This window comes from Bos indicus, chromosome 22, assembly GCF_029378745.1.
Source record: "Bos indicus isolate NIAB-ARS_2022 breed Sahiwal x Tharparkar chromosome 22, NIAB-ARS_B.indTharparkar_mat_pri_1.0, whole genome shotgun sequence".
NCBI classification, from domain to species: domain Eukaryota; kingdom Metazoa; phylum Chordata; class Mammalia; order Artiodactyla; family Bovidae; genus Bos; species Bos indicus.
The window spans coordinates 47,834,962-47,859,138 of NC_091781.1; the positions used below are offsets into that span (position 1 = coordinate 47,834,962).

A 24,177-nucleotide genomic window follows, 5' to 3' on the forward strand; every position below is an offset into this window, starting at 1 on the left:
AATAAGATAACAGGACAGCATAAATTACTAAATGGGTATGAGGAGGTGCCTTCATGGATGATTAGTAAACCTAGAAAGAAAGGTGAATTGTAAGAGTGGGATTGAAGGTGACAAGAAGGTTTCCAAGGTATAAAATAAGGATTGAACCCATCTATCTGGCTGTTACAATGAGTTGTTACTTTGCTCAGATGAAGTTACAATTTATAAAGAAAATAGCTTATAAATTGGAAACACTTTAATAGTAATGATTATCCTTTTGTTGATTGAAAAAAAGTTCCCTAAACACTCAAAGAGTGAACCTTTAATATGAAGAAAGCAATCATTTTGCCCTATTTGCATTAAAACCCTCTGGATTTTTCTCCCTCAAACCACTCTTCCTTTAGGCTGTTTTTCCTCCAAGTAGCAATTTCATCCTTTCTAGGGGCTTCCCTGGTAGTTCAGCTGGTAAAGAATCGCTTGCAATTCAGGAGACCCCAGTTCGATTCCTGGGTCCGGAAGATCCCCTGGAGAAGGGCATGGCAACCCACTCCAATATTCTTGCGTGGAGAATCCTCATGGACAAAGGAGCCTGGCGGGCTACAGTCCATGGGGTAGCACAGTCAGACATGACTGAGCCACCAAGCACAACATTGCTTAGATCAAAGACTTAGGTGTCAGCCTAGATAATGCTCTTTCTCTCATACCCCACATCCAGTCTCTAATTTACTCTTCTCAATGTTTTTGCTGCTCCTTACCTGGAGTTAGCCACCAACACCTCTCACCTGGATTATTCTAGCATCCTTTAAATTGGTCTTCCTGCTTCTGCTCTTGCCCTTTGACAGTCTCTTCTCAACATAGCTTTCCTGGTGGCTGAAACAGTAAAGAGTCTGCCTGCAGTGTGGGAGACCCAGGTTCGATCCCTGGGTTGGGAAGATCCCCTGGAGAAGGAAATGGCAACCCACTCCAGTATTCTTGCCTGGAAAATCCCATGGATGGAGGAGCCTGGCAGGCTACAGTCCACGGGGTTGCAAAGAGTTGAACACAACTGAGTGACTTCACTTCACTTCACTCAACATAGCTGCAGAATAACCTTTTTTTTTTTAAAGGTCAAACTCTCTGTCTCTACTCAAAATCTTCCAGTGGCTTCCCCCAAACTAAAACCTTCACATCAGTCTACAAGTGTATATGTAATGTGGCTCCCTGGTACCTTTGTAAACTCTTCTCCTAGCATCCCAGCCTTGATCATTGTGCTGCAACAGCATTGACCTTAGGTGTCCTGCACAAGGTCTCACTGAGGGTCTTTGCACTTATCTTTTTCCTGCCTGGAATGTTCTTCCCCAGGTACCCACTTCCTCCCTTTGCTCAGGTGTAGGCTCATGTCACCTCATAACTAAGATCTTAATCACCTTTTTGAAAATAGTACTCTCTGTCCTTTCTTGCTTCATTTTCCTCCTAACATTTTGGTCGGTATACTATACCCTTTGTTTTTCTCTCTCCCCACTCTGGACTGGGAGATTCATGAGGGCAGGGTTCCCCCCTCTGTTTATTTACCTAACACAATATGTGGCAGATGGTATGCATTCAGTAGATATTTATTGATTAATTGAGAAAGCAATTCCATGGTGGTTCGTATCTCTACTGCTGATCTATAGAAGTGAAAGTCTCTCAGTCTTGTCCAGCTCTGCAACTCCATGGATGTAGCCTACCAGGCTCCTCTGCCTGTGGAATTCTCCAGGCAGGAGTACTGGAATGGGTTGCCATCCCTTCTCCAGGGGGTCTTCTTGACCCAGGGATTGAACCCTGGTCTCCCACATTGCAGGCAGACTCTTTACCAACTGAGTCATGTGAAAGTGAAAGGTGCTCAGTTGTGTCTGACTCTTTGTGACCCCATGCACCATACAGTCCATGGGATTATGGGTTTGCTTATTCAGTACATTGCATATAAATGGAAGCAGACAGTGTATGGCCTTTTGTGTTTGACTCCTTTCACTTGGCACAGTATTTTCTAGGTTATCTGTGTCGTGGCATGTGTTAGTACTTTGTTCCTTTTTATGGCCAAATAATATTCCATTGTGTTAGATAGCTCACATTTTACTCATCCATTAATCAGCTGGTGGACATTTGGCTTGTTTCCACCTTTTGGCATTATGAAAAATGCTGCTGCGTACATTCATCTACAAGTTTTGGTGTAGACATATGCTTTCAGTCCTCTTGAGTATATACCAAGGAGTGGAATTGCTAGGTCTCATGGTAAATCTGTATTTTAACATTTTCAAAAACTGCCCGATAGCTTTCTAAAGGGATTTCACCACTTTGCATTCCCACCAGCATTACCTGTATGTTCTGCCACCCCCACCCCAGAGGAGTAGGGTTGTGGTAAATATCATGGTTCCCTAAGGAATAGGTGGGAGACAGTCACAAAGGAGACTGGGAGTGTGGCAAACAGTGTGAAGTAGATGACTCTCTTGCTTTTCCTTTGCTCTTGTTTGCTTTTGAGGCCTCTACTACCCTGGCTTCCTTGCTAGTCTTAGAACACAGCTCACATGCCCTCGTTCTAAGGTCTTGGTTCTGGGTTTTCCCTCTGCCTGTCAGACGCTTTCCTTCCATTTGTCCTTCAGGTCTTTGTCCATTGTTACCTTTTCAGTGATGCCCCCCTCCACCCTGTGTAACTTTTAGCCTATGGGTCTCCCCTGCCCAGCTCTGTCACTTACCATATTTAGAAAAAATAGTGTACTTTTTCTCTTTCCCACTAAAACATACGCCTCATGAGGGCAGAGATTTTGGCAGTGTTCTTCACTGATAGATCCCTAATATTTTGATAGGACTTCACACAGAGTGGGTTTCTGGTAAACATTTGTTGAAAGAATGAATAACTTTTCATATCAGTAAATGCATTTTTTTCTTAAAATAAAAATTTAAGTCATAGAAGTATACATTCTTAAAAAATTTTATTCAATGCAGATAAAGCACAAATTTCCTTTTATCCTGTTCCCGAATCTCACTTTCCTAGAAGTAACCACTGGTAGTGATTTGGATGTGATCTTCCAGATCATTTTAAAGGTATCTGTAGATATATAAAGAAATATATATATTATAGAAATAATGTAATTTTGAATATGTTTGAGTATGTTTTATAAATGTGCATACACACAGACTGCTATCTACACCCAAAACCTTTTCATCACTCCTAACATAAACTCTGTACCCATTACACTAGCTCGTTCTTCTTAACTCTCATCTTACAGATGTGCCCTAATTTACTGATTGATACTGAGGATTCCAATTTTTCCTTACAAACATTGTTGAAGCATGCAATTAGGCTTTTACACTTTGTACCCATGGGGGTGTTTTCTCTGTTTATGCTCTGAAAGTGAGAACAGTTTTAATCTCTTTCCTTGAAATTGTTATGCTACCTTTTTTTTGGGGGGGGGGATAGTTTTCTGAAATTGATATTGGAAATTGAATTGCTCAGAAGTAGAGAATGCAAGTTAAATTCTTTGATGGGATAAAATTCTTTAAGAGTCATATCCATTTGTGCTCTGTAACTGGTGATAGCAGCATTCATATCTTTGCCCATCTGTGAGTGAAAAATGCCTCATTTTAGCTGTTAAACATTTTATATGCTTATAAGTCATTTGCATGTCTTTTATAAACCTCCTGTTTGTATCTGTTTCACCCCTGTAAGGGTTGTTTTTTTATCTTTATTGATTTATAGGTATTTTCTATAATTATGGCTATTAATTTTTTGTCTATTATTTATAGAGCTGGTAATATTTTCTTCTTGTCTATAGTATGGCTTTGGAAGTGTTTTATGGCATCTTTTTGCTAATCAGAAGTTTTAAATGTTTATGTACTCAAGTATCCATTTTATAGCTTCCTTGATTAAGGAAGTCTGTATAACCATATTCTCTTGTGTTTCGCTTTTAATTTGTTTGGCGTCTTAATTTTCATGTTTTGCTCTTTTAATTCACCTGAGATTTATTTTTGTTGCAGCATGAAGTAAGGGTCTAATTTTTTTCTTCCCAAAATGAATAGCCTTTTCTTTATTAGTTTGCTCGTCCTTTCACAATTGATATGAGATGCCATTGTATCACAAACTATTCTCTCATATAAATGGATCTGTCTCTCAACCTCAGTCTATTTTATTGACGTATTTGTCTTTTCTTGCACTAATACCACATTATTTTAATATTTTGATAGAAGGAACTAGCTTCGTCATGTATCATCTTTTACAAAAATGTAGCTGGATTGTACATTTCCTCTTCTACATGCATTTAAAAATTAGCTCATCAAGATGAATAAAATACCTTATTGGTATTTTAATTGGGAAGGAAAACTTTTCTCTAACACAGTTTTAATGGTCAGGTAGTAATAGATTGTATGCTGCTGCTAAGTCACTTCAGTCGTGTCCGACTCTGTGAGACCCCATAGACGGCAGCCCACCAGGCTCCCCCATCCCTGGGACTCTCCAGGCAAGAACACTGGAGTGGGCTGCCATTTCCTTCTCCAATGCATGAAAGTGAAAAGTGACAGTGAAGTCACTCAGTCGTGTCCGACCCTCAGTGACCCCATGAACTGCAGCCTTCCAGGCTCCTCTGTCCATGGGATTGTATGCTTATGCCATATTTTACTTAAAAATTTCTCATTGTTAGACCAAAATAACCCTTTTAAAATATTACCTGGTAGTTTGACTTCTTAAAAGATTGAGATATAATTGACATAACATTATATTAAGCCAATATAAAACTGTAATTTATGTATATATACATATACAGTGCAAAATATATATTGCAAAAATGATTTAATTGTATATGTTCATGTGTATACACTATATCTTCTTCATCTCTCCATAGACACTTAGGTTGCTTCCATATCTTAGCTATTGTAAATAATGGTACAATGAATGTGGGGGTGTAAGATATCTTTTTGCGTTAGTGTTTTCATTTTTTTTCACTTCACATACCAGAACTGGAATTCCTGGATCATGTGGTAGTTTTGTTTTTCAGTTTTTCAGGAAACTACATATTGTTTTCATACTGTGCCTTGTTGTTCAGTCGTATCCAACTCTTTGCGACCCCATGGACTGCAGCAAGCCAGGCTTCCCTGTCCATCACCATCTCCTGGAAGCTTACTCAAACTCATGTCCACTGAATCGGTGATGCCATCCAACCATCTCATCCTCCGTCATCCCCTTCTGCCTCCAATCTTTCAAAGCATCAGGGTCTTTTCCAATGAGTCAGTTCTTCACATTAGGCAAAGTATTGGAGTTTCAGCTTTAGCATCAGTCCTTCCAATGAATATTCAGGACTGATGTCCTTGAGGATTGACTGGTTGGATCTCCTTGCTGTCCAAGGGACTCTCAAGAGTCTTCTCCAACACCACAGTTCAAAAACATCAGTTCTTTGGCACTCAGCCTTCTTTATGGTCAAACTCTCACATCCATACTTGATTACTGGAAAAACCATAGCTTTGACTAGATGGACCTTTGTTGGCAAACTAATGTCTCTACTTTTTAATATGCTGTCTAGATTGGTCATAACTTTTCTTCCTCAGAGCAAGCGTCTTTTAATTTCATGGCTGCAGTCACTGTCTGCAGTCATTTTGGAGCCCAAGAAAATAAAGTCTGTCATTGTTTCTGTTGTTTCCCCGTATAACTTGCCATGAAGTGATGGGACCAGATGCCATGATCTTCATTGTTTGAATGTTGAGCTTTAAGCCAACTTTTTCACTTTCTTCTTTCACTTTCATCAAGAGGCTCTTTAGTTCTCTGCTTTCTGCCATAAGGGTGGTGTCATCTGCATATCTGAGGTTATTGATATTTCTCCTGGCAATCTTGATTCCAGCTTGTGCTTCCAGCCTGGCATTTCGCATGATGTGCTTTGCATATAAGTTAAATAAGCAGTGTGACAATATACAGACTTGACGTACTCCTTTTCCCAGTTTGGAACCAGTCTGTTCTTCCATGTCCAGTTCTAACTATTGCTTCTTGACCTGCATACAGGTTTCTCAGAAGGCAACTAAGGGTCTGGTATTCCCATTCTCTTTCAGAATTTTCCATAGTTTGTTGTGATCCATACAGTCAAAGGCTTTAGTGTAGTCAATGAAGCAGAAATAGATGTTTTTCCAGAATTCTCTTGCTTTTTCTGTGACCCAGTGGATGTTGGCAATTTGATCTCTGGTTCTTCTGCCTTTTCTAAATCCAGCTTGAACATCTGGAAGTTCTTGGTTCATGTACTGTTGAAGCCTAGATTAAAGAATTTTGAGCATTACTTTACTAGCGTGTGAGATGAGTGCAATTGTGCGGTAGTTTGAGCATTCTTTGTCATTGCCTTTCTTTGGGATTGGAATGAAAACTGACCTTTTCCAGTCCTGTGGCCACTGCTGAGTTTTCCAAATTTGCTGGCGTATTGAGTGCAGCACTTTCACAGCATCATCTTTTAGGATTTGAAGTAACTCAGCTGGAATTCCATCACCTCCATTCCACTAGGTTTGTTTGTAATAATGCTTCCTAAGGCCCACTTGACCTCTCATTCCAGGATGTCTGGCTCTAGGTGAGTGATCACACCATCATGATTGTCTGGGTCATTAAGATCTTTTTTGTATAGTACTTCTGTGTATTCTTGCCACCTCTTCTTAATATCTTCTACTTCTGCTTTAGGTCCATCCCATTTCTGCCCTTTATTGTGCCTGTCTTTGCATGAAATGTTCCCTTGATAGCTCTGATTTTTTTAAAGAAATCTCTAGTTTTTCCCATTCTATTTTTTCCCTCTATTTCTTTGCATTGTTTACTTAGGAAGGCTTTCTTATCTCTCCGTGCTCCTTGGAATCCTGCATTCAGATGGGTATATCTTTCCTTTTTTCCTTTGCCTGTTGCTTCGCTCCTTTTCTCACTTGTTTGTAAAGCCTCCTCAGATAACCAGTTTTCCTTTTTGCATTTCTTCTTCTTGGGGATGGTTTTGATCACTGCCTCCTGTACAGTGTTACGAACCTCCATCCATAGTTCTTCATGCACTCTGTCTATCAGATCTAATCCCTTGAATCTATTTGTCACTTCCACTGTATAATCATAAGGGATTTGATTTAAGTCATACCTGAATAGTCTAGTGGTTTTCCCTATTTTCTTCAGTATAAGTCTGAATTTAGCAATAAGGAGTTCATGATCTCAGCCGTAGTCAGCTCCCAGTCTTATTTTTGCTGACTATATAGAGGTTCTGCATTTGGGGATGCAAAGATTATGATCAATCTGATTTAGGTATTGACTATTTGGTGATGTCCACGTGTAGAGTCGTCTCTTGTGTTGTTGGAAGAGGGTGTTTGTTATGCCAAGTGCGTTCTCTTGGCAAAACTCTGTTAGCCTTTGCCCTGCTTCGTTTGGTACTCCCAAGACCAAAGTTGCCCATTGTTCCAGGTGTCTCTTGACTTCCTACTTTGCTTTCTAGCCCCCTATGATGAAAAGGACACTTTTTTTGGTGTTAGTTCTAGAAAGTCTTGTAGGTCTTCATGGAACCATTCAACTTCAGCTTCTTCAGCATTAGTGGTTGGGGCATAGACTTGGATTACTGTGATATTGAATGGTTTGTCTTGGAAACAAAGAGAGATCATCCTGTCATTTTTGAGATTGCTCCCAAGTACAGCATTTCAGACTCTCTAGTTGACTATGAGGGCTGCTTTGTTTCTACTAAGGGATTCCTGCCCACACCATGCCTGCACCAGTGTTTATTCCCACCAGTAGTGCAGAGCAGTTTCCTGTCCTCAACATCTTTGCCAGCACTTGTTATTTTTTTCTTTTTGATGATAGCCATTCCAATAGGTATGCTGTGAGAGCTCACTGTGCTTTTGATATCCATGTCCTTAATGATGTGATGTTGAGCACCTTTTAAAAAAAGGGTATTCTTTAGGGTATTCTTTTCTCTTTTTATGAACTTTTCATTGTATGTTGAAGTATAGTTGATGAGCAGTGTTGTTGTGATAGTTTCAGGGGGACAGCAAAGAAGCCCAGCCGTACGTATACGTGTATCCATTCTCCCCCAAACTTTATCCCATCCAGACTTCCACAGAACCTTAGGGTGTTCCTGAGTTGTGGCTTTTGTTGAAAGCTTTTACTGTTTTTGTAAGTTAATAAATATTGATTTGTTCAACTAAGGTAGATGTGCCCTGTGTTGTGTTTACATAGTCATGAAAAGTTAAGTTAGTGTCAAATTTAATTTAGATGATCTGAGTGGCTAAGATTTGTCAACTTAACAGACTTATTTTTATGTTCCTCGTTCCAACATGTAGCAGTGGGTGAAAAACAACAATAACAAAGAACTTAATGAAACAATAGAAATTTTCTACTCCTGATAATCAAGTTACATTGACGTTTGACAGATGTAAGATTTAATTTACATAGCCTGTCAGATAGGATGTGCACAAGGTCAGGGAGTGAAGATTATCATATCCATTGTGGGGAGTGAAAGACAGACTGAAATCTACACGTGTTGGGGGACGAAAGTACAGTGACTGCACCACTAGCATCTGCTGTCGGGAGCAAGCTTAACTTTGCAAATCTGCCCCCAATGGAGCATCTGATTTGCTGAATTGTTTGCAGTTACCATATTTATAGCATACTTGAAATTATTACTGACCTTCCATTTGTTGAGTTGAGGGAGAGGAATGCAAATTCAAACATTTCAGTGGGAATTTTCTTTTTAACTGGTAAATATTTACTGAATTAAAACATTTTCTTGTAGCCACCATATATAATAGCTTATATCTTTATAGTCACACTGAGTTTTGTCCTTCCAAAGTGTTTTAAAAGTTGTGTCCAGCATGTTAAATCATTTGGCTGAGGACTTAAGCTGTAGAAATCTCTCTGGCATTATTGTAACTTTTCTCTGCAATAAATATTCTTACTCAATGTTTAATCTTAGCCTTGAAAATCAAGTGCATTATCGTGGAGCCTAGTAGTATAAAGGGAAGGGGAAACATCATGTAGCTGTTTGTTGTTCAGATGACTTTTAGATCTTTTAAAAGACCTATTAAAAAGTAAGTATCCCATGGTGGTTTTATTTTACATTGATGTATCACTAAAAATGAAATAGTTAAATCCAGTTTTATTCTGCCTGGGTTTTGTTGTTTCCTTTGTGTGCCTGTGTATGTTTGACTTCAGAGCTTGTTTTGTACAATTAATTTTGCTTTTTAAATTGTTATTTATATTTCTTAGAGGTGTTTCATATTTTAGAATAGCTATACTTTGGCTTCAGTCTCTTTTATTAGAATCTCCTGTAATAGGCTCCTGTTTAGTTCACTGAAATAATTTTAAATAAGATGAGCAAGATCCAGATTAGTTAGTTCATGGGAGCTTATTTACATAAACAGCTCTTAATGTATTCTGGTCACCACAAGAGGAATTCTAATACCAAAATCAGTAATAAAATAAAGGCAATAAAATAATTTAACATGAATAGGAAATAAATGAAAAGTAAATTAAATTTTTACATGTTTCAAGCTCCTGGATATTTTACTGTTTTTTTTTTCCCCTCACTGCATGAAAAGACAGCAGACTAGCAATAAAGAGAAGGATCTGCCAGATGTTCTACAGCAAAAGGCTTCATCACTTTATTTCTCTTGATCCTATTAAGACTATGAACTGACTGTTTATTGGTTAAAAATCTAAGTGATGTTTTAAGATTGAAAAAAATCTCAATCCTTTTTCACAGCTTTGCATGGTGACAGATGGTAACTGGTCTTATTGCAATGATCATTTCATATTGTATAAAAAAATTGAATCACTACACCCGAAACTTACCTAATATTGTTTGTTAATTATAGCTCAATTTTTAAAATTTTGTATTCTTAGTTTCACCTGCGTAAGAGTTGCATTTCCCCCAACTCATATCTTTTTGGCTCTGAAGATTTACTTATAATAATTATTATTATTGCACTTTGTGGCTCACTTCCCAAAATATGGCGGTGTATTTCAAGAGTTGATGAGTGCAAGCAGTGGGTGCTATCTGCAAAGCCTTGTAAACCGACAGAAAATTTTGTTGTATCAGACCCATGACGAAGTTTCAAGACTATATGTTGAGATGACCACTAAATTGTTGCCGTAGAAACTTAAAACTGTCAACTGCATAACATAACTCAGCATTTACTATGTAACTCTCTGGTAAATGTTTTTCATGGTTTATCCTACTTATCTTACCAGCCGGTGAGGTAGGTACAATACTGTTAATCCCCACTTTTATAAGTGATATCATTGGCACAAATAAGGCATTTGTTGAAAGTCACATAGCCAAGTAAACAATGGACACAAGATTTTTTAAAGTTAATATAAATTATCCTTCACTTGCTTTTTTTCCACTGGGTGTAAACATGACACTCCCATATGCTTTTATAAATCTGCCTGTATTCTTCTAATGGATACAGAGTATTTCCTAGTGTAGGTGTTTCATAACATGTGTAGCCATCTCTTTCACATTTGATGGTTTTACAGGCTGTTTCTGGTTTCTCACTGTTACAGATAATACTAAGGAGATTGGACATATTTTTGTAAGTTTTAACTCTGATTTTTAATGTGAGTTAATCACTTAATATTTTGCCCATTTTTATTTTTTCTTGGTGAATTATAGGAACTTGTATTAATTAATCCATTATCTTACAATTTGCTAATATTTTCATCTATCTCAACTGTCCTTTTGTTTTTATTGAATATTAATTGACATAACATTATATTAGTTTCAGACACATAACACAATGATTTGATATTTGTATACATTGTGAATGATTACTGCAGTAAATCTAGTTACATCTGTCACTAAACATAGAAAAAAATTTTTTCTTGTAATGAGAACTTCAGAACTACTCTCTTATCTTTGAATTTTGTTTATGGTGTCTTTTGCCATTTAGAAATTTGATACTTTTATGTTTTTGTCTCCTTTATGATTTCTCTTTTTGGGTCCAGAGTGATTTTTTTTTTTCCGGAGTGACCATTTTTAAAACAGATTTGATCCTTTATCTGCTTAAAAACGGCTTCCCTGATAGCTCATCTGGTAAAGAATCTATCTGTAATGCAGGAGACCCCAGTTCAATTTCTGAGTCGGAAAGATCTGCTGGAGAAGGAATAGGCTACCCACTCCAGTATTCTTGGGCTTCCCTTGTGGCTCAACTGGTAAAGAATCTGCCTGCAATGCGGAAGACCTGAGTTCAGTTGGATCCCTGGGTCTGGAATATCCCCTGGAGGAGGGCACGGCAGTGCACTCTATGGAGAATTCCAAGGACAGAGGAACCTGGCAGGCTACCTCCATAGGATCGCAGTCGGACACGACTGAAGTGACTGAGCATGCACACACTACTTAATTAAAGAAGCCCTTGATTGCTTCTCATTGAGAGGTAGTATATAGTATAGTGCTTGAGGAATTAGAATATGGATGCTTTGCTAGGTTTGAAACCTGATTTTCCTTCTTACTAGCTGTAGGACACTGGCAGGCACTGCTTATTCTGTGCTTGTTTCCTCATGGTGGCTATGGTTACCTTGTCCAGTTGTTGAGAGTATTAAATGGCTTAGTATGTTTAAGTGCTTTGGATAGTAGCCACACATGGAAAATCCTCAGTAAATATCGTATGTGTTATTTCTTCTCTTCCTGTCCAGTTTCCTTGTGTGCCACTTATCTGGTTGGTTCCGATGCTTCAGCCACAGAGGCCTCCTCTCAGTTCCTCCCTACCTTAGAGCCTTTGTGTGTGCTGCTCCCTGTGCCTGGACTACACTTTCTTTTCTGTCCTTTTTGACTCGCTGCAGTTTCCCCTTTGTTGTTGATCATTCAGTCGTGTCCAACTCTTTGCAATCCCATGGACTGCAGCACACCAGGGTTCCCTGTCCTTCAGTATCTCCTGAAGTTTGCTTGAACTCATGTCCATTGAGTCGGTGATGCCATCCAACCATCTCATCCTCTGTCACCCCCTTCTCCTCCTGCTCTTAATCTTTCCCACCATCAGAGTCTTTTGCAATGAGTCTTTCTTCACATCAGGGGACCACAGGTATTGGAACTTCACCATCAGTCCTTACAGTGAATAATCAGGAAATGTTGGTCTCCTTTAGAATTGACTGGTCTGATCTCCTTGCTGTCCAGTAGACAAGAGTCTTCTCCCGCACCAGTTAGAAAGCACCAGTTCTTCAACGCTCAACCTTTAGTATCACCTTGAATATCTCCCTTAGCGCCCCCCAGCCCCCACCCGCCGCCTCCAACCAGGGACCATGTCAGTGTCCTCTTATTTTAGGTTAGGTCTGCCGTTATGTTCTGTTTTAGCACCCACTGCTTTTCCTTCTTAGCACTTTAAATAATTGTTTTAAATTGTTAGCTTAAATTTTCTTCCTCCTATTGAAAATAAGTGTCATGAATGCAGAAACTAAGTCTCTCTTGGTTACTTTACCTTTACCCCCTGGAATAGTAGATGGTAATGAACTGGTGTTCCATAAATATGGGGAGTGAATGAATTATAGGTGGAATGATATAGTTTAAATGTTTTGGACTTGGAGTAGAAAAGGAAGCTGAGAGAAGAAAGCTTGTTCAGAGGATTTAAATCTCACTACCAAGTTTATACTCAGTTGTTCTATCTGTGAAAGTATGAGTTTCAGTGCTTAAGTTGTATGAAAGGACTTTGGATAACTGGTAGTTACCTCAAATGGGATATCCGTAGTATTAACAGTTATTAAGATTTTCTCTGTGCTCAGTAGGAAATTTAGTTTTAAAATCTGAAAAGGATGTTATGCTCATTTTACAGATTTAAAAAATGGACATAATGTAGTCTGTATAAGATAGCATATTTATCGTGGGTGGAGCTGGAGCTAGAATCTGTTTAAAAGGTTTTTATGAGAATCCATTCCTGGGGATCGAATACAGATTCAGAATCTTGTTGACAGGTGCAGAGGTATTTGCTCTTGTAGGTATCACAGGCAGCTGTGGCTGTTGAGTTCCTGTCCCACCGTTATGGTTTTCTGCATTGTTGTCCTTTTGGTCTGTTCACATTCTGCCTTCAGGCAGCAGCTTCTTTCCTCTTTCTACTCTATTAGGCATATGTAAAGGCAGTATCTGAGATTGTTTTGCATGTAAGTAAAGCAGGAATAAATAGATTCATCCATGTGCAGCATGGATGGGCCTCAAAAACATGCTGAGTGAAAGAAGCGAGATACAAGAAACCACATACTGTATGATTCCATTGCTGTGACATGTCCAGAAGTGACAAAATCTCTAGAGACAGAAAGTTGATCAGTGGTTGCCTGAGGCTGGGGATGGAACAGGGAAGAACTGCAGGTGGGAAGGAAGTTCTTTTCCAGAGGGATAGAAATATTCCAAAATTGGAGTATAGTGATGGTTACACAAATCTGTAAATTTACTGAAGATAATTGAATTGTACACTTAAAATGGAACATTTTGGCATGTGAGTTATGTCCCAATAAAACTCTTTTTTTTTTTTTTTTTTTTTGAAGAATAAATGATATCAGAGCTTATTTTGGAAGAATTGTGCTTTTTTTGTAAGTGTAATTGTAGACAAATATAGTTCATACTTTTTGGTTCTGCATAATATTGTAGGTAAATGAGATGGGAAACTAGATAAAATAATACATTGTATCCTGAATCTTACTAAGACAGAGCTTTGAAAGCTAAACTCCTCCCCCATTCCCCAGAACTTCATTAAGAATTGGAGTTTTCGTGGATAGACCTGCTCAGTATTATAATCTAAGTTGAAGAGGTAGTGATTCACATATATATGTTTATTTGTTGTGATTTTTAGATATCAAGATCTTAATAGCTTGCTCTCTCTGTGTCTACACACACACACATATACCTTCAAAATTAGAAAAGGTGTCAATTTTTGTTTCTAATTACATCTATGCTGCCAGTGTGTTTTTATCTGCTGTTTCAACCCACCAGAGTGTTGCGTCTTATGAGTGAGTAAACACTGGACTGCAGCCTGTTAATGTGTTCTTTTTGATTTTTCAGCACTTTCACTTGGACCCTTCGATGCCCATTGAACAGATGCTTGAGAATTGCAAGTAATCTTCAGATTGTAGCATAACCATAAGGCCTGTCCTCTGTGTGGGGAGGAGCTTACCCATGTGCTGTGGAAATGAACGGGGAGCAGCAGACTGATGCAGGTATCGGTTTTGCTGAGCGGAATCTGTTTTTCGGAGTGCAGAATTCCATTACTCACCTGTGTTACATTGTCAGGCTTATCTTTCTACCACTAAATGGGAAGCTCTTTGAAGATACGAGTTATCTTTCTTTGTACCTGGCACCAGGGGTGCTCAGCCTGTTTGCTGAAAAAGTAAATAACTTTTATGAGCAGACTTCGTTTAAAAAAAAAAGGTAATTTGTTTTGAAGTAATTATCAATTCATAGGAGCTTGCAAAGATTCTGACAGTCTTCATGTACCCATCACACAGCTTCTACTGTAAGTGACATCTCGTTTAAGTATAGTGTAATATAAAAGCTGGGAAATTGATATATGTATCAAATGTATGTATTTCTCTATGATTTGTGTAAATTCCTGTAACTGCCACTTCAGTCAAGATACAGAACTATTCCATCGCCACACAGAGCTCCTTTGTACTGCCCCTTTACATTTACACCGACTCCTCTTCCCCAGCATTCCCTAAACCGAGGTAACCATTAATCATTTCTTCATATCTATAATTTTGTCATTTCCAGAATGTTACATAAGTAGAACCACACAGTATGTGACTTTCTGAGATGGGCTTTTTTTCACTCAAAATAATGCCCCTGAGATCCATCCAAATTCTTGAATATATCAGGAATCTGTTCTCTTTTATTGCTTGGTAGTATTCCATGGATATACTGCCGTTTGGTTAACCATTCATCTGTTGCAGTACATTTTGGTTGCTTCCAGCTTTTGGCTTTTATGAATAAAGCTGCTATGAATAATCATATACATAAGATTTCATTTTTCTGGGATAAATGCCCAGGAGCACCGCTACTTTCCAGTGTGGCTGTACCATATACATTCTTTCCAGCAATGTATGAGATCTGATTTCTTCACATCCTCACAGCCATTTGGTATTGTCAGTATTTTTACTGAAGTCGTGCTGATAAATTAACAGATCATCTTGGTCTTACTTTGCATTCCCCTAATGGTTAGTGATGTTGAACAGGTTCTTACTTGCCATCCCTACATCGTCTTCAGTACCATGGCATCGTAGTTTTGGCTCATTTATCAGTCATATTGTTTGTTGCTTTTTAATTGACAACTTTATTGAAGTACTTTTTTTTGAGATACAATTCACATACTGTAAAATTTACCATTTGAAAATATACAATTCAGTGGTTTTTAGTATATTCACAAGCACTACTACTGAATTCCAGAACATTTTCATCACTCCTCAGAAGAAACCATTGGCAGTTATTTCTTGCTTAATCCAGCCTCTGGAGATCATGTCTACTTTCTGTCTCTATGCTGCTGCTGCTGCTAAGTCGCTTCAGTCATGTCCGACTCTGTGCAACCCCATAGACAGCAGCCCATCAGGCTCCACCATCCCTGGGATTCTCCAGGCAAGAACACTGGAGATAGATTTTACCTATTCATACTCTTTTTTTATTAATGTTTCCATGGTATATCCTTTTCATCCTTTCACTTTCAACCTCTGTGAATCATTATATTTGAAGTACGTTTCTTATAAAACCATATAGTCATTAAAATTTTTTTTTCAGTCTTGTAATTGGTGTGTTTAGACCATTTACAGTTAATGTAATTGTCGATATGTTAAGGCTCATGTGTGCCTTTTTTTTTTTTTTTTTAACATCTGCCGGTTTTGTTCATTTGTTTTCTCTATTTTTTGTTCCTTTTCCTATCTTCCTGTGGGATACTTGAAAATGTTTTTAGAATTTTGTTTTGATTTGTCTCTACAGTGTTCTTTTTTTTTTTTTTTTTTTTAAGATTTTGTTTGCTGGAGTCTTTGTTGCCCTTCAGGCTTTCTCTAGTTGCAGAGTACAGGGGCTACACTCTAGTTGCAGTGCACTGGCTTGTCATTGGGGTGGCTTCTCTTGTGGCATAATAGCACAGCCTTTAGGCACACAGGCTTCAGAAATCGCGGCTTGCGGGCTCTACAGCACTGGGTCGGTAGTTGTGGCGCACAGGCCTAGTTGCCCCATGGCATGTGGGATCTTCCTAGAGCAGGGATCGAACCTATATCCCCTGAGTTGGCAGGCAGATTCTTAACCAATCTATCATCAAGGAAGCCCTGTATACTGTTCTTGAGTGTATCTCTTTGTGTAGCTTTTTTAGTGGTTGCTCTAGGTATTATATATACCTAACATATCCCATTGGAGAAGGCAATGGCACCCCACTCCAGTACTCTCGCCTGGAAAATCCCATGGATGGAGGAGCCTGGTAGGCTGTGTTCCATGGGGTCACTGAGGGTCGGACACGACTGAGCGACTTCACTTTCACTTTTCACTTTCATGCGTTGGAAGAAGGAAATGGCAACCCACTCCAGTGTTCTTGCCTGGAGAATCCCAGGGACGGGGAAGCCTGGTGGGCTGCTGTCTATGGGGTCACACAGAGTTGGACACAACTGAAGTGACTTAGCATAGCAAGCAACATATCCCATTCTGCTGATGTTATCATTTTGTTAGAGTGAAGTGTAGAAATTTTACCTGCTTTTTATATCTCCTTACCTACTCTTATTTATAATAAAACTTGTCTTAAATATTTCTCTACATATTTTGAGAACCAGATTAGATATTGTTAAAATTTGGGGGAACTTTCCTGGCTATTCAGTGGTTAAGACTGCACTTCCAATGCAGGGTGTTACAGGTTCCATCCCTGGTCAGGGAACTAAGATCCCACATGCCTTCTGGTATGGCCAAAAAATAAATTTTTTTTTGGCTTCAGCTGTCAAATATAGTTTAGAAAATTCAAGAGAAGAAGGAAAATGTTTCATAATAATGTTTTCCACTATTTTTATTTTTTGTTCTTTATTAATTCCTGATTTTCCAAGATTCCTTCTACTAGCATTTCACTTCTGTTTATAGAATTTCCTTTAGCCATTTTTCTAGTGTAGGTCGGTTGGTGATAAAATTATTAGTTTCCCTGTCTCTGGTCACTTCCCTTAGAAGAGGTACTGTTTCTCTTGCTGCTTTCAAGATTTAATGTCTTTCATTTTCAGCAATTTGACTCTGTGTGTCTGTGTACAGATTTCCTTGGGTTTATCTTGTTTGGGGTTTTCTCAGCTTTTTAAAATTGTAGGCTCATGTCTTTTGACAAATTTGAAACATTTTCAGCCATTATTTCTTCTAGGACTTTTACTGCCTTGTTCTTTCTCTTCTTTTGGAACTCTGAAGACACTTTTGTTAAATCTTTGTTATTGTTGCACAGCTTTATGAGGCTCTTTTCATTTTTTTCTCTGTGTTGTTTAAATTGAAGTGTTTTCTATTGCTCTTTAATTTTAGTGATTCTTTGTTCTCCTCATTCTGCTTATAGAGCTTATCTATGGAGGGTTTTTTTTTTTTTTTTTGGTTATATTTTCAGTTCTAAAATTTCTTTTTTTAGCTGAGGAGGAATGAGAGATGGGAATAGGTCCAATTTAAAGTGCCACAATCCCACTCTTCTGACAGAGGTTCAATAACTTGTCTTGAATAGATGCTTTTCAGTTTGGGGTTTTTTTTGTTTTTTTTTTCCCCCTTCAGTTAATTTCAGAACTTTGAAATGGTCAAGTTTCATTGTTTAGCCAGTATTTTTGCTGCTTTTCTGAAAGAGTAAGGTATTCACTTTGCTATTTAGGAAGTTGATTTGTTTTCTTTTGTTTTAAATGTTGTCATTAACTCATACAGTATATATATTACGTGTGAATTTAAATCCGTTGCTGTCATCATTCATTTGATGATCAAATTATTCCATTCTCAAGCAGTGAGAGTTGTTTCAGATTGGTTCCTGTGTTCTTTGGATGTGATGTCATTATATCTCTGATAGTTTTAGTCCTTGCTTTCTGGCATAGTAAGATTCCAAGGTTCCTCCGGTACATTTCCTGCCCCAACTTTGCAATCTGACATTTCTCTGAGAAGCTCTTTTTTTTTTTTTAAGTGGATATGATGTTTATCGGAGAAGGCAATGGTACCCCGCTCCAGTCAGTACTCTTGCCTGGAAAATCCCATGGACGGAGGAGCCTGGTAGGCTGCAGTCCATGGGGTCGCTAAGTCGGACACAACTGAGCAACTTCACTTTCACTTTTCACTTTCATGCATTGGAGAAGGAAATGGCAACCCACTCCAGTGTTCTTGCCTGGAGAGTCCCAGGGACGGGGGAGCCTGGTGGGCTGCCGTCTGTGGGGTCACACAGAGTCGGACACGACTGAAGCGACTTAGCAGCAGCAGCAGCAGCATGATGTTTATAATCTACAGCCCAGATGCTGGGGTGCTCATTGATAGTAGCTTGCCATTTCTTCTAGGTCTCATCCATAAACATAGCTGGAAAATACACATCATTTTTTTTGTTTGATGCACGATGTGGGGGATCCTAGTTCTGTGACTAGGGATCAAACCTGAGCCCCCTGCAGTGGAAGTGTGGAGTCTCAAGCATTGGACTGCCAGCAAAGTCCCAAAATACACATCTTTTGAAGAGAAAAGAAAATCAGATGGCTTCATCTGATATTTATAATTTTATAAAATTGTATAAATTTTATATAATTTCATAAATAATTTTATAAAATTACAGGGATTTTCTTTCTTTGATTTTTATATCTTTTCTTTTGAAAATGTGTTGTAATCTTTAATATCATCACTTATTTGTTTTTATCCTTATTTAAACTTGTTTAAATTGTTTTATCCTTATTTAAACTTATTTATTTATATAATATTCATATAATTTTCTCACAACAAGAATACCAACATTCCAGATATCAATAGAATAGTAGTGTGTGGTTTAAGATTTCATTGTTTTGTCTTTAAATATATTCCACTCAGGTTTGCAGTCAGAATTCTGTATTTTAATAATGACTTAAAGGGATTCTGTTTTCTTTGTGGTTTTTCCACCAACCATTAGGCATGTTTGTTTAAGTTCATTTTCAGTTTTTAGAATTTTTAATTTAAATATGTTTCTAAATTGTGTAAAGAATATACGTAATTATAAAGTCAAAATTATATTTATAACAACATTCCCACTTTCAGGTTGATAGAATTCATGCTTTTTATTCTTCTCCATATATAAAGAAGGTTTATTACATTTTATCCTGTTGTTCATTTTTTAAAATGTAAAAAGATAGATGTGAGCATTTGCATATATATTCATATCTCTTTGACCCTATGCAAAAATTAGAGCTACAAGAAAAACTGCTCTATGTTTTGCTGTTTGACTTAATATGTACTGAGGATTATTCCACATCAGTATGTGGAAATCGTTCTCATTCCTTTTTACAGCTGTATAATGTTGGATGTATATACTATATTTTATTCACCCAGTTCCTTACTGATGGACATTTGGATTAATTCCAGTCTTGGTATTACATATATAGTACTACAATGAATAGCCTTGTACATACGTCTTTTTGTATTTTTGCCAGCATATCTTTGGGATAGATTCCTAGAAGTGGGATTGCTGGATCAGAAGGTAAATACATATGTAATTTTGTTAGCTGTTGCCAACAAAAATACAACCCCTTTCACCAGGGTTGTATCATTATACTTTACCTGCCTAATTACTTGCCTCACCATGAAGTGTGTTGTCAAACTTTTAGAATTTTTTCCAATCTGATATCTCAGTGTAGTTTTCATTTGCATTCTTTTAAAATGAGTAACTTTGCACCTCTTTCCATATGTTTAAGGACTATTTGCAATTCAAAAAATTCTCTTTTCATGTATTTTGCTCATTTTTTTATCAGATCATTAATTAGTCTTGTTTTTTCTCAGTTTTTAGGTAGTTTTTTTGATGTATGGGAGATTTTAGTCCTTTAATTCATTGCTTTTATTGGTCCTGTTTATTTATTTATTTTTTAATTAGCATGCTGCTTGAGGGGCTAGGGTTCTTGCCAAGGACCATGAATACAAATTGTCTAGCCTTGTTATGTTCTAGTGATGGAAGTTGGCTTTCTATTGACTCATGCTTCCAGGATGCTCCCAATAAAATCTTTATTGATTTGTTTTATTTCTAGTGAAAAATTTCAAATATGTAGAAATGAATGGAAAACATATAAGGAATACTTCTGTACCTACCATACAGAATTTAAAATTAATAAATAATAAATTAACTTTGTCCAAATTTGTTTTCATGTTTTTAAATTGTGGTATATTATCCATAACATAAAATTTACCATTTTAACCAGGTATACTGATCATTCACATTGTTGTGCAACCATTAACACCACCATCTCCAAAACTTTTTTATCTTCCTGTACTGGAACTCTGTACCCATTAAACACTAACTCCACATTCCCCTCTCCCCCCCAGTCCTTGGAAACTCCCATTCTTGTTTCTGTCTCTATGAATTTGACTACTCTACCTCAAGTAAGTGGAAACATACAATATTTGATCTTTTGTGCTTGACTTATTTAGTGTAATGTTCTCATAGTTCATCTACATTTTGTAGCCTGTCTCAGAATTTCCTTCCTTTTTGTGCCTGAATAATATTCCATTGTATGCATATACCACATTTTGTTTATCCATTCATTTGTTGATGGATACCTGGGTCAGTTACTTCCACCTTTTGGCTGTTGTGAGTATTGCTGCTCTAAACATTCATGTACAGATACCTGTTTGAGTCCCTGTTATCAATTCCTTCGGATATATACCCAGAAGTGAAATTGCTGGATCATATGGTAATTATATTTAAAATGTTTTGAGGAACCACCAAAAAATTTTCCACACTGACTATACCATTTTCTATTCCAAGACCAGCAATGCACAAAGATTCCAATTTCTCATTTCCTTGCCAAAGCTTATTTTCTGCTTTTTGATAATAACCATCCTAATGAGTATGAGGTGGTGTCTCTTTGTGGTTTTGATTTGCCTTTAATGATACTGAAGATCAGTCCTGGGTGTTCATTGGTAGGACTGATGTTGAAGCTGAAACTTCAATACTTTGGCTACCTGATGTGAAGAGCTGACTCCTTTGAAAAGACCCTGATGCTGGGAAAGATTGAGGGCAGGAGGAGAAGGGGACAACAGAGGATGAGATGGTTGGATGGCATCACTGAGTCAGTGGACATGGGTTTGGGTGGACTCTGGGAGTTGGTGATGAACAGGGAAGCCTGGTGTGCTGCGGTTCATGGGGTCGCAAAGAGTCAGACACGACTGAGCAACTGAACTGAATGATGTTGAACACATTTTCATGTGTTCCATTTTTCTAAATTAATAAAACATAATACAGTTTAAGTCTCTCTTACTTTTCTTCTAACCTTCTTTGCTTCCCTCCATCCCCAAAGGTTATTGAAATGCATGTATTTATAAACATTATATTGCAGAGTTTTGTTTTGAGGCTTAAATTATATCTTGTACTTTTTATTCTGCACCTGCTTTTTTTTTTTACTTGATGTGATTTTTTTTTTCTTTTTGAGATTTATATGTCAATCCGTTCATTCATTTCAGCTGTTACATAGTAGTGCTCCATTGTAGGATTGCCATCATGTATCTGTTCTCCTACTGATTGCTTCTGTCTGTTGCTGTTAGAAACAGTACTGTGGTGAGCGTCCCTGTGTTTGCTTGCCTCCTTGTGTCTGTGTGACGCATAGACTCCCCAAGGGTGTACTCATTCAGCAGCTGTTTATCGTAGACCTGGTAGTGTTAGGCATGGGCAGTGGGAACGCGTCTGAATAAAGCCCTGCTTCTAAGCAGCTTATGTGAATTGGGGTGATTGGGTTACAGTGAAGTGTTTGAATCTTTGCTCCCTCAGCAAAAATGTGCTGAGTCTCTGCTATGACAGAAATAGAGCATTTTCCAAAACAACGTTGCTGTCTTCATAGAGTTTGTTGTCGAGTGGGGAAGATAAAAAGACATAAGGTATACTTTGAGGTAGGAATGAATGCCTTGAAGATAATGAAAGCAGAGGCTGGGGGCTTCTACTTTAGATGTGCACTGATGGAAGGCCTTTCTGGTTGCTGGAAGGTCTTTCTGAAGAGGTGTTTGAGTAGAGGCTGAATGAAGTAAAGCTGTGAATGACACAGGGGAATGAGCCTAAGCTGAGGTAATAACTAACCTAGGGGTTTTGAGGAGAGAACGTGGTTAGAAAGTAAACAAACAAACAAACCTCAGTGTTCTTTGAGTGCAGTGAGCAAGCAAGAGGCTGGTTGGGGATGCAGTGGCAAGGTCAGGAGCTAGGAGTCAGATCATATAGGGCCTTTGTAGTCTCCCAGAGATTTTAGGTTTATTGCGTGATTAAAAGGTGAAAGGTATTGTTGTTAGACCTTGCACTTAGAGCAGTAGAAATGGTGGGAAGTGATTAGACTTGGGGTATTTTTAAAGACAGTACCTACAGAATTTTCTGATTAATTGAATGTAAGATGTGAAAGAAAGAGAAAAAAGTAAGAATAACTCCACAGTTTTTGGGTTGAGCCAAAATATCAGCCAGTGGTATCTTTTACTCAATTTGAGGACACTAAGGAAGAAGAGATTGAAAATTTAAGTTTGAAAGGCCTATTAAAGATCTCAAATACTTGGCAATTAGATACCAACTTACGGTCCAGAGTTATTATAATAGTTACACTCTCACCAGCTTTATATGATCCATTTAGGCGAATCCCAAATGGATCCTAGCAGGAGAGAGCATGTCACACTCTATGGTGTTGAGATTCATTCATAATCAGTGCATTAAGTGGAAATAAAAGTGTTAGTTGCTCAGTCATGTCCAACTCTTTAGGATCCCATGGACTGTAGTCCACCTGGCTCCTCTGTCCATGGAATTCTCCAGACAAGAATACCAGAGTGGGTAGCCATTCTCTTCCCCAGGGGATCTTCCCAACCCGGGGATCAAACCCTGGTCTCCCACATTGCAGGCAGATTCTTTACCATCTGAACCCCCAGATCAGATCAGTTGCTCAATTGTGTCTGACTCTTTGCGACCCCATGAATCGCAGCACGCCAGGCCTCCCTGTCCATCACCAACTCCCGGAGTTCACTCAGACTCACGTCCATCGAGTCGGTGATGCCATCCAGCCATCTCATCCTCTGTCGTCCCCTTCTCCTCCTGCCCCCAATCCCTCCCAGCATCAGAGTCTTTTCCAATGAGTCAACTCTTCGCATGAGGTGGCCAAAGTACTGGAGTTTCAGCTTTAGCATCATTCCTTCCAAAGAAATCCCAGGGCTGATCTCCTTCAGAATGGAGTGGTTGGATCTCCTTGCAGTCCAAGGGGATCTCTGAACCCCCAGGGGAGCCCAAATCAGTGCATTAAGGGAAACTGCCATTTAAAAAGAAAACTTAGTTATCCTGGATGTAAAGTAAATTAACTTGTGAAGTAAGTTGTAAGTTAGGTTTACTAAGTTTATATTTTTATATCTTGAGTTTTCTCTAATTGGGTCTTGCCTGTTTTGTGTTGTTTTGTTTTAATTCCAGATGCTGGATCTGGAGTGGAAGAAGTGGAGTTAAGCTGGGAAGACTATCTAGAAGAGACAGGGTCCACAGCAGTTCCCTACGGGTCTTTTAAACATGTAAGTGGTGACTATATTGCTTGACTGCCTGATCCTTTTTCATTTAGAAAAAATGAAAATCTTTTTTCATTTGATCTTTTTTCATTTAGAGACCTTATCGTATGGATCAGTTTTAAATTCCTGATATGATAACATCTCTGCCATATCTGAGCTTGGTTCTAATATCTGCTCTGTCTATTCAAACTGTGTTTTTTGTCTTTCAGTAGCTCTGTAAGTTTTTGTTGAAAGCTGGATATGTTAATAATATACTGAGTAAAAAAAAAAAAGAAATAAATGAGTTTTCATTGTTTTCTGTTTATCCAGATAAAAGTTAGGCTGATTTTACTGTTCGTTTTAGCTGTGGGTGTGAGAGGCTAAAAGGTACTTTGCTGTCGTTTATTTTGCCTCACCTTTTGTACAGGAGCCCTCTTAATGTGGTGGTAAGGTACGAGGGGAGCAAAAGCATTCTCTAGTCCTGTGATTTGGTCTCAGTGTTTTAGTGAGCCTGAGTTGTGTGTATTCTTTCCCCTATTTTGGGGGCTAGAGGGGGCTGGAGTTGGGTATTTTCCTTACCTTAGATCAGTAAGGTTCTGTT

At 38.2% G+C, this 24,177-nt stretch overlaps 1 protein-coding gene across 15 annotated transcripts in view; it reads left to right on the top strand.

Annotated features, from left to right (window-relative positions):
- The window catches only part of SFMBT1 (Scm like with four mbt domains 1), a 121,699-nt gene that overhangs the window by 52,773 nt on the left and 44,749 nt on the right, over positions 1 to 24,177 (top strand). For 14 of the 15 annotated variants that reach the window (XM_070776505.1, XM_019984845.2, XM_070776513.1 and 11 more), the window contains 2 exons: positions 13,959 to 14,113; positions 23,509 to 23,603. In XM_070776505.1, coding sequence (XP_070632606.1) covers positions 14,086 to 14,113; positions 23,509 to 23,603 — 123 coding nt within the window. In that variant the 5' untranslated portion in view covers positions 13,959 to 14,085. Of the gene's footprint in view, positions 1 to 13,958; positions 14,114 to 23,508; positions 23,604 to 24,177 lie in introns of those variants that run through there. The other variant, XM_070776514.1, reaches the window with a different exon arrangement.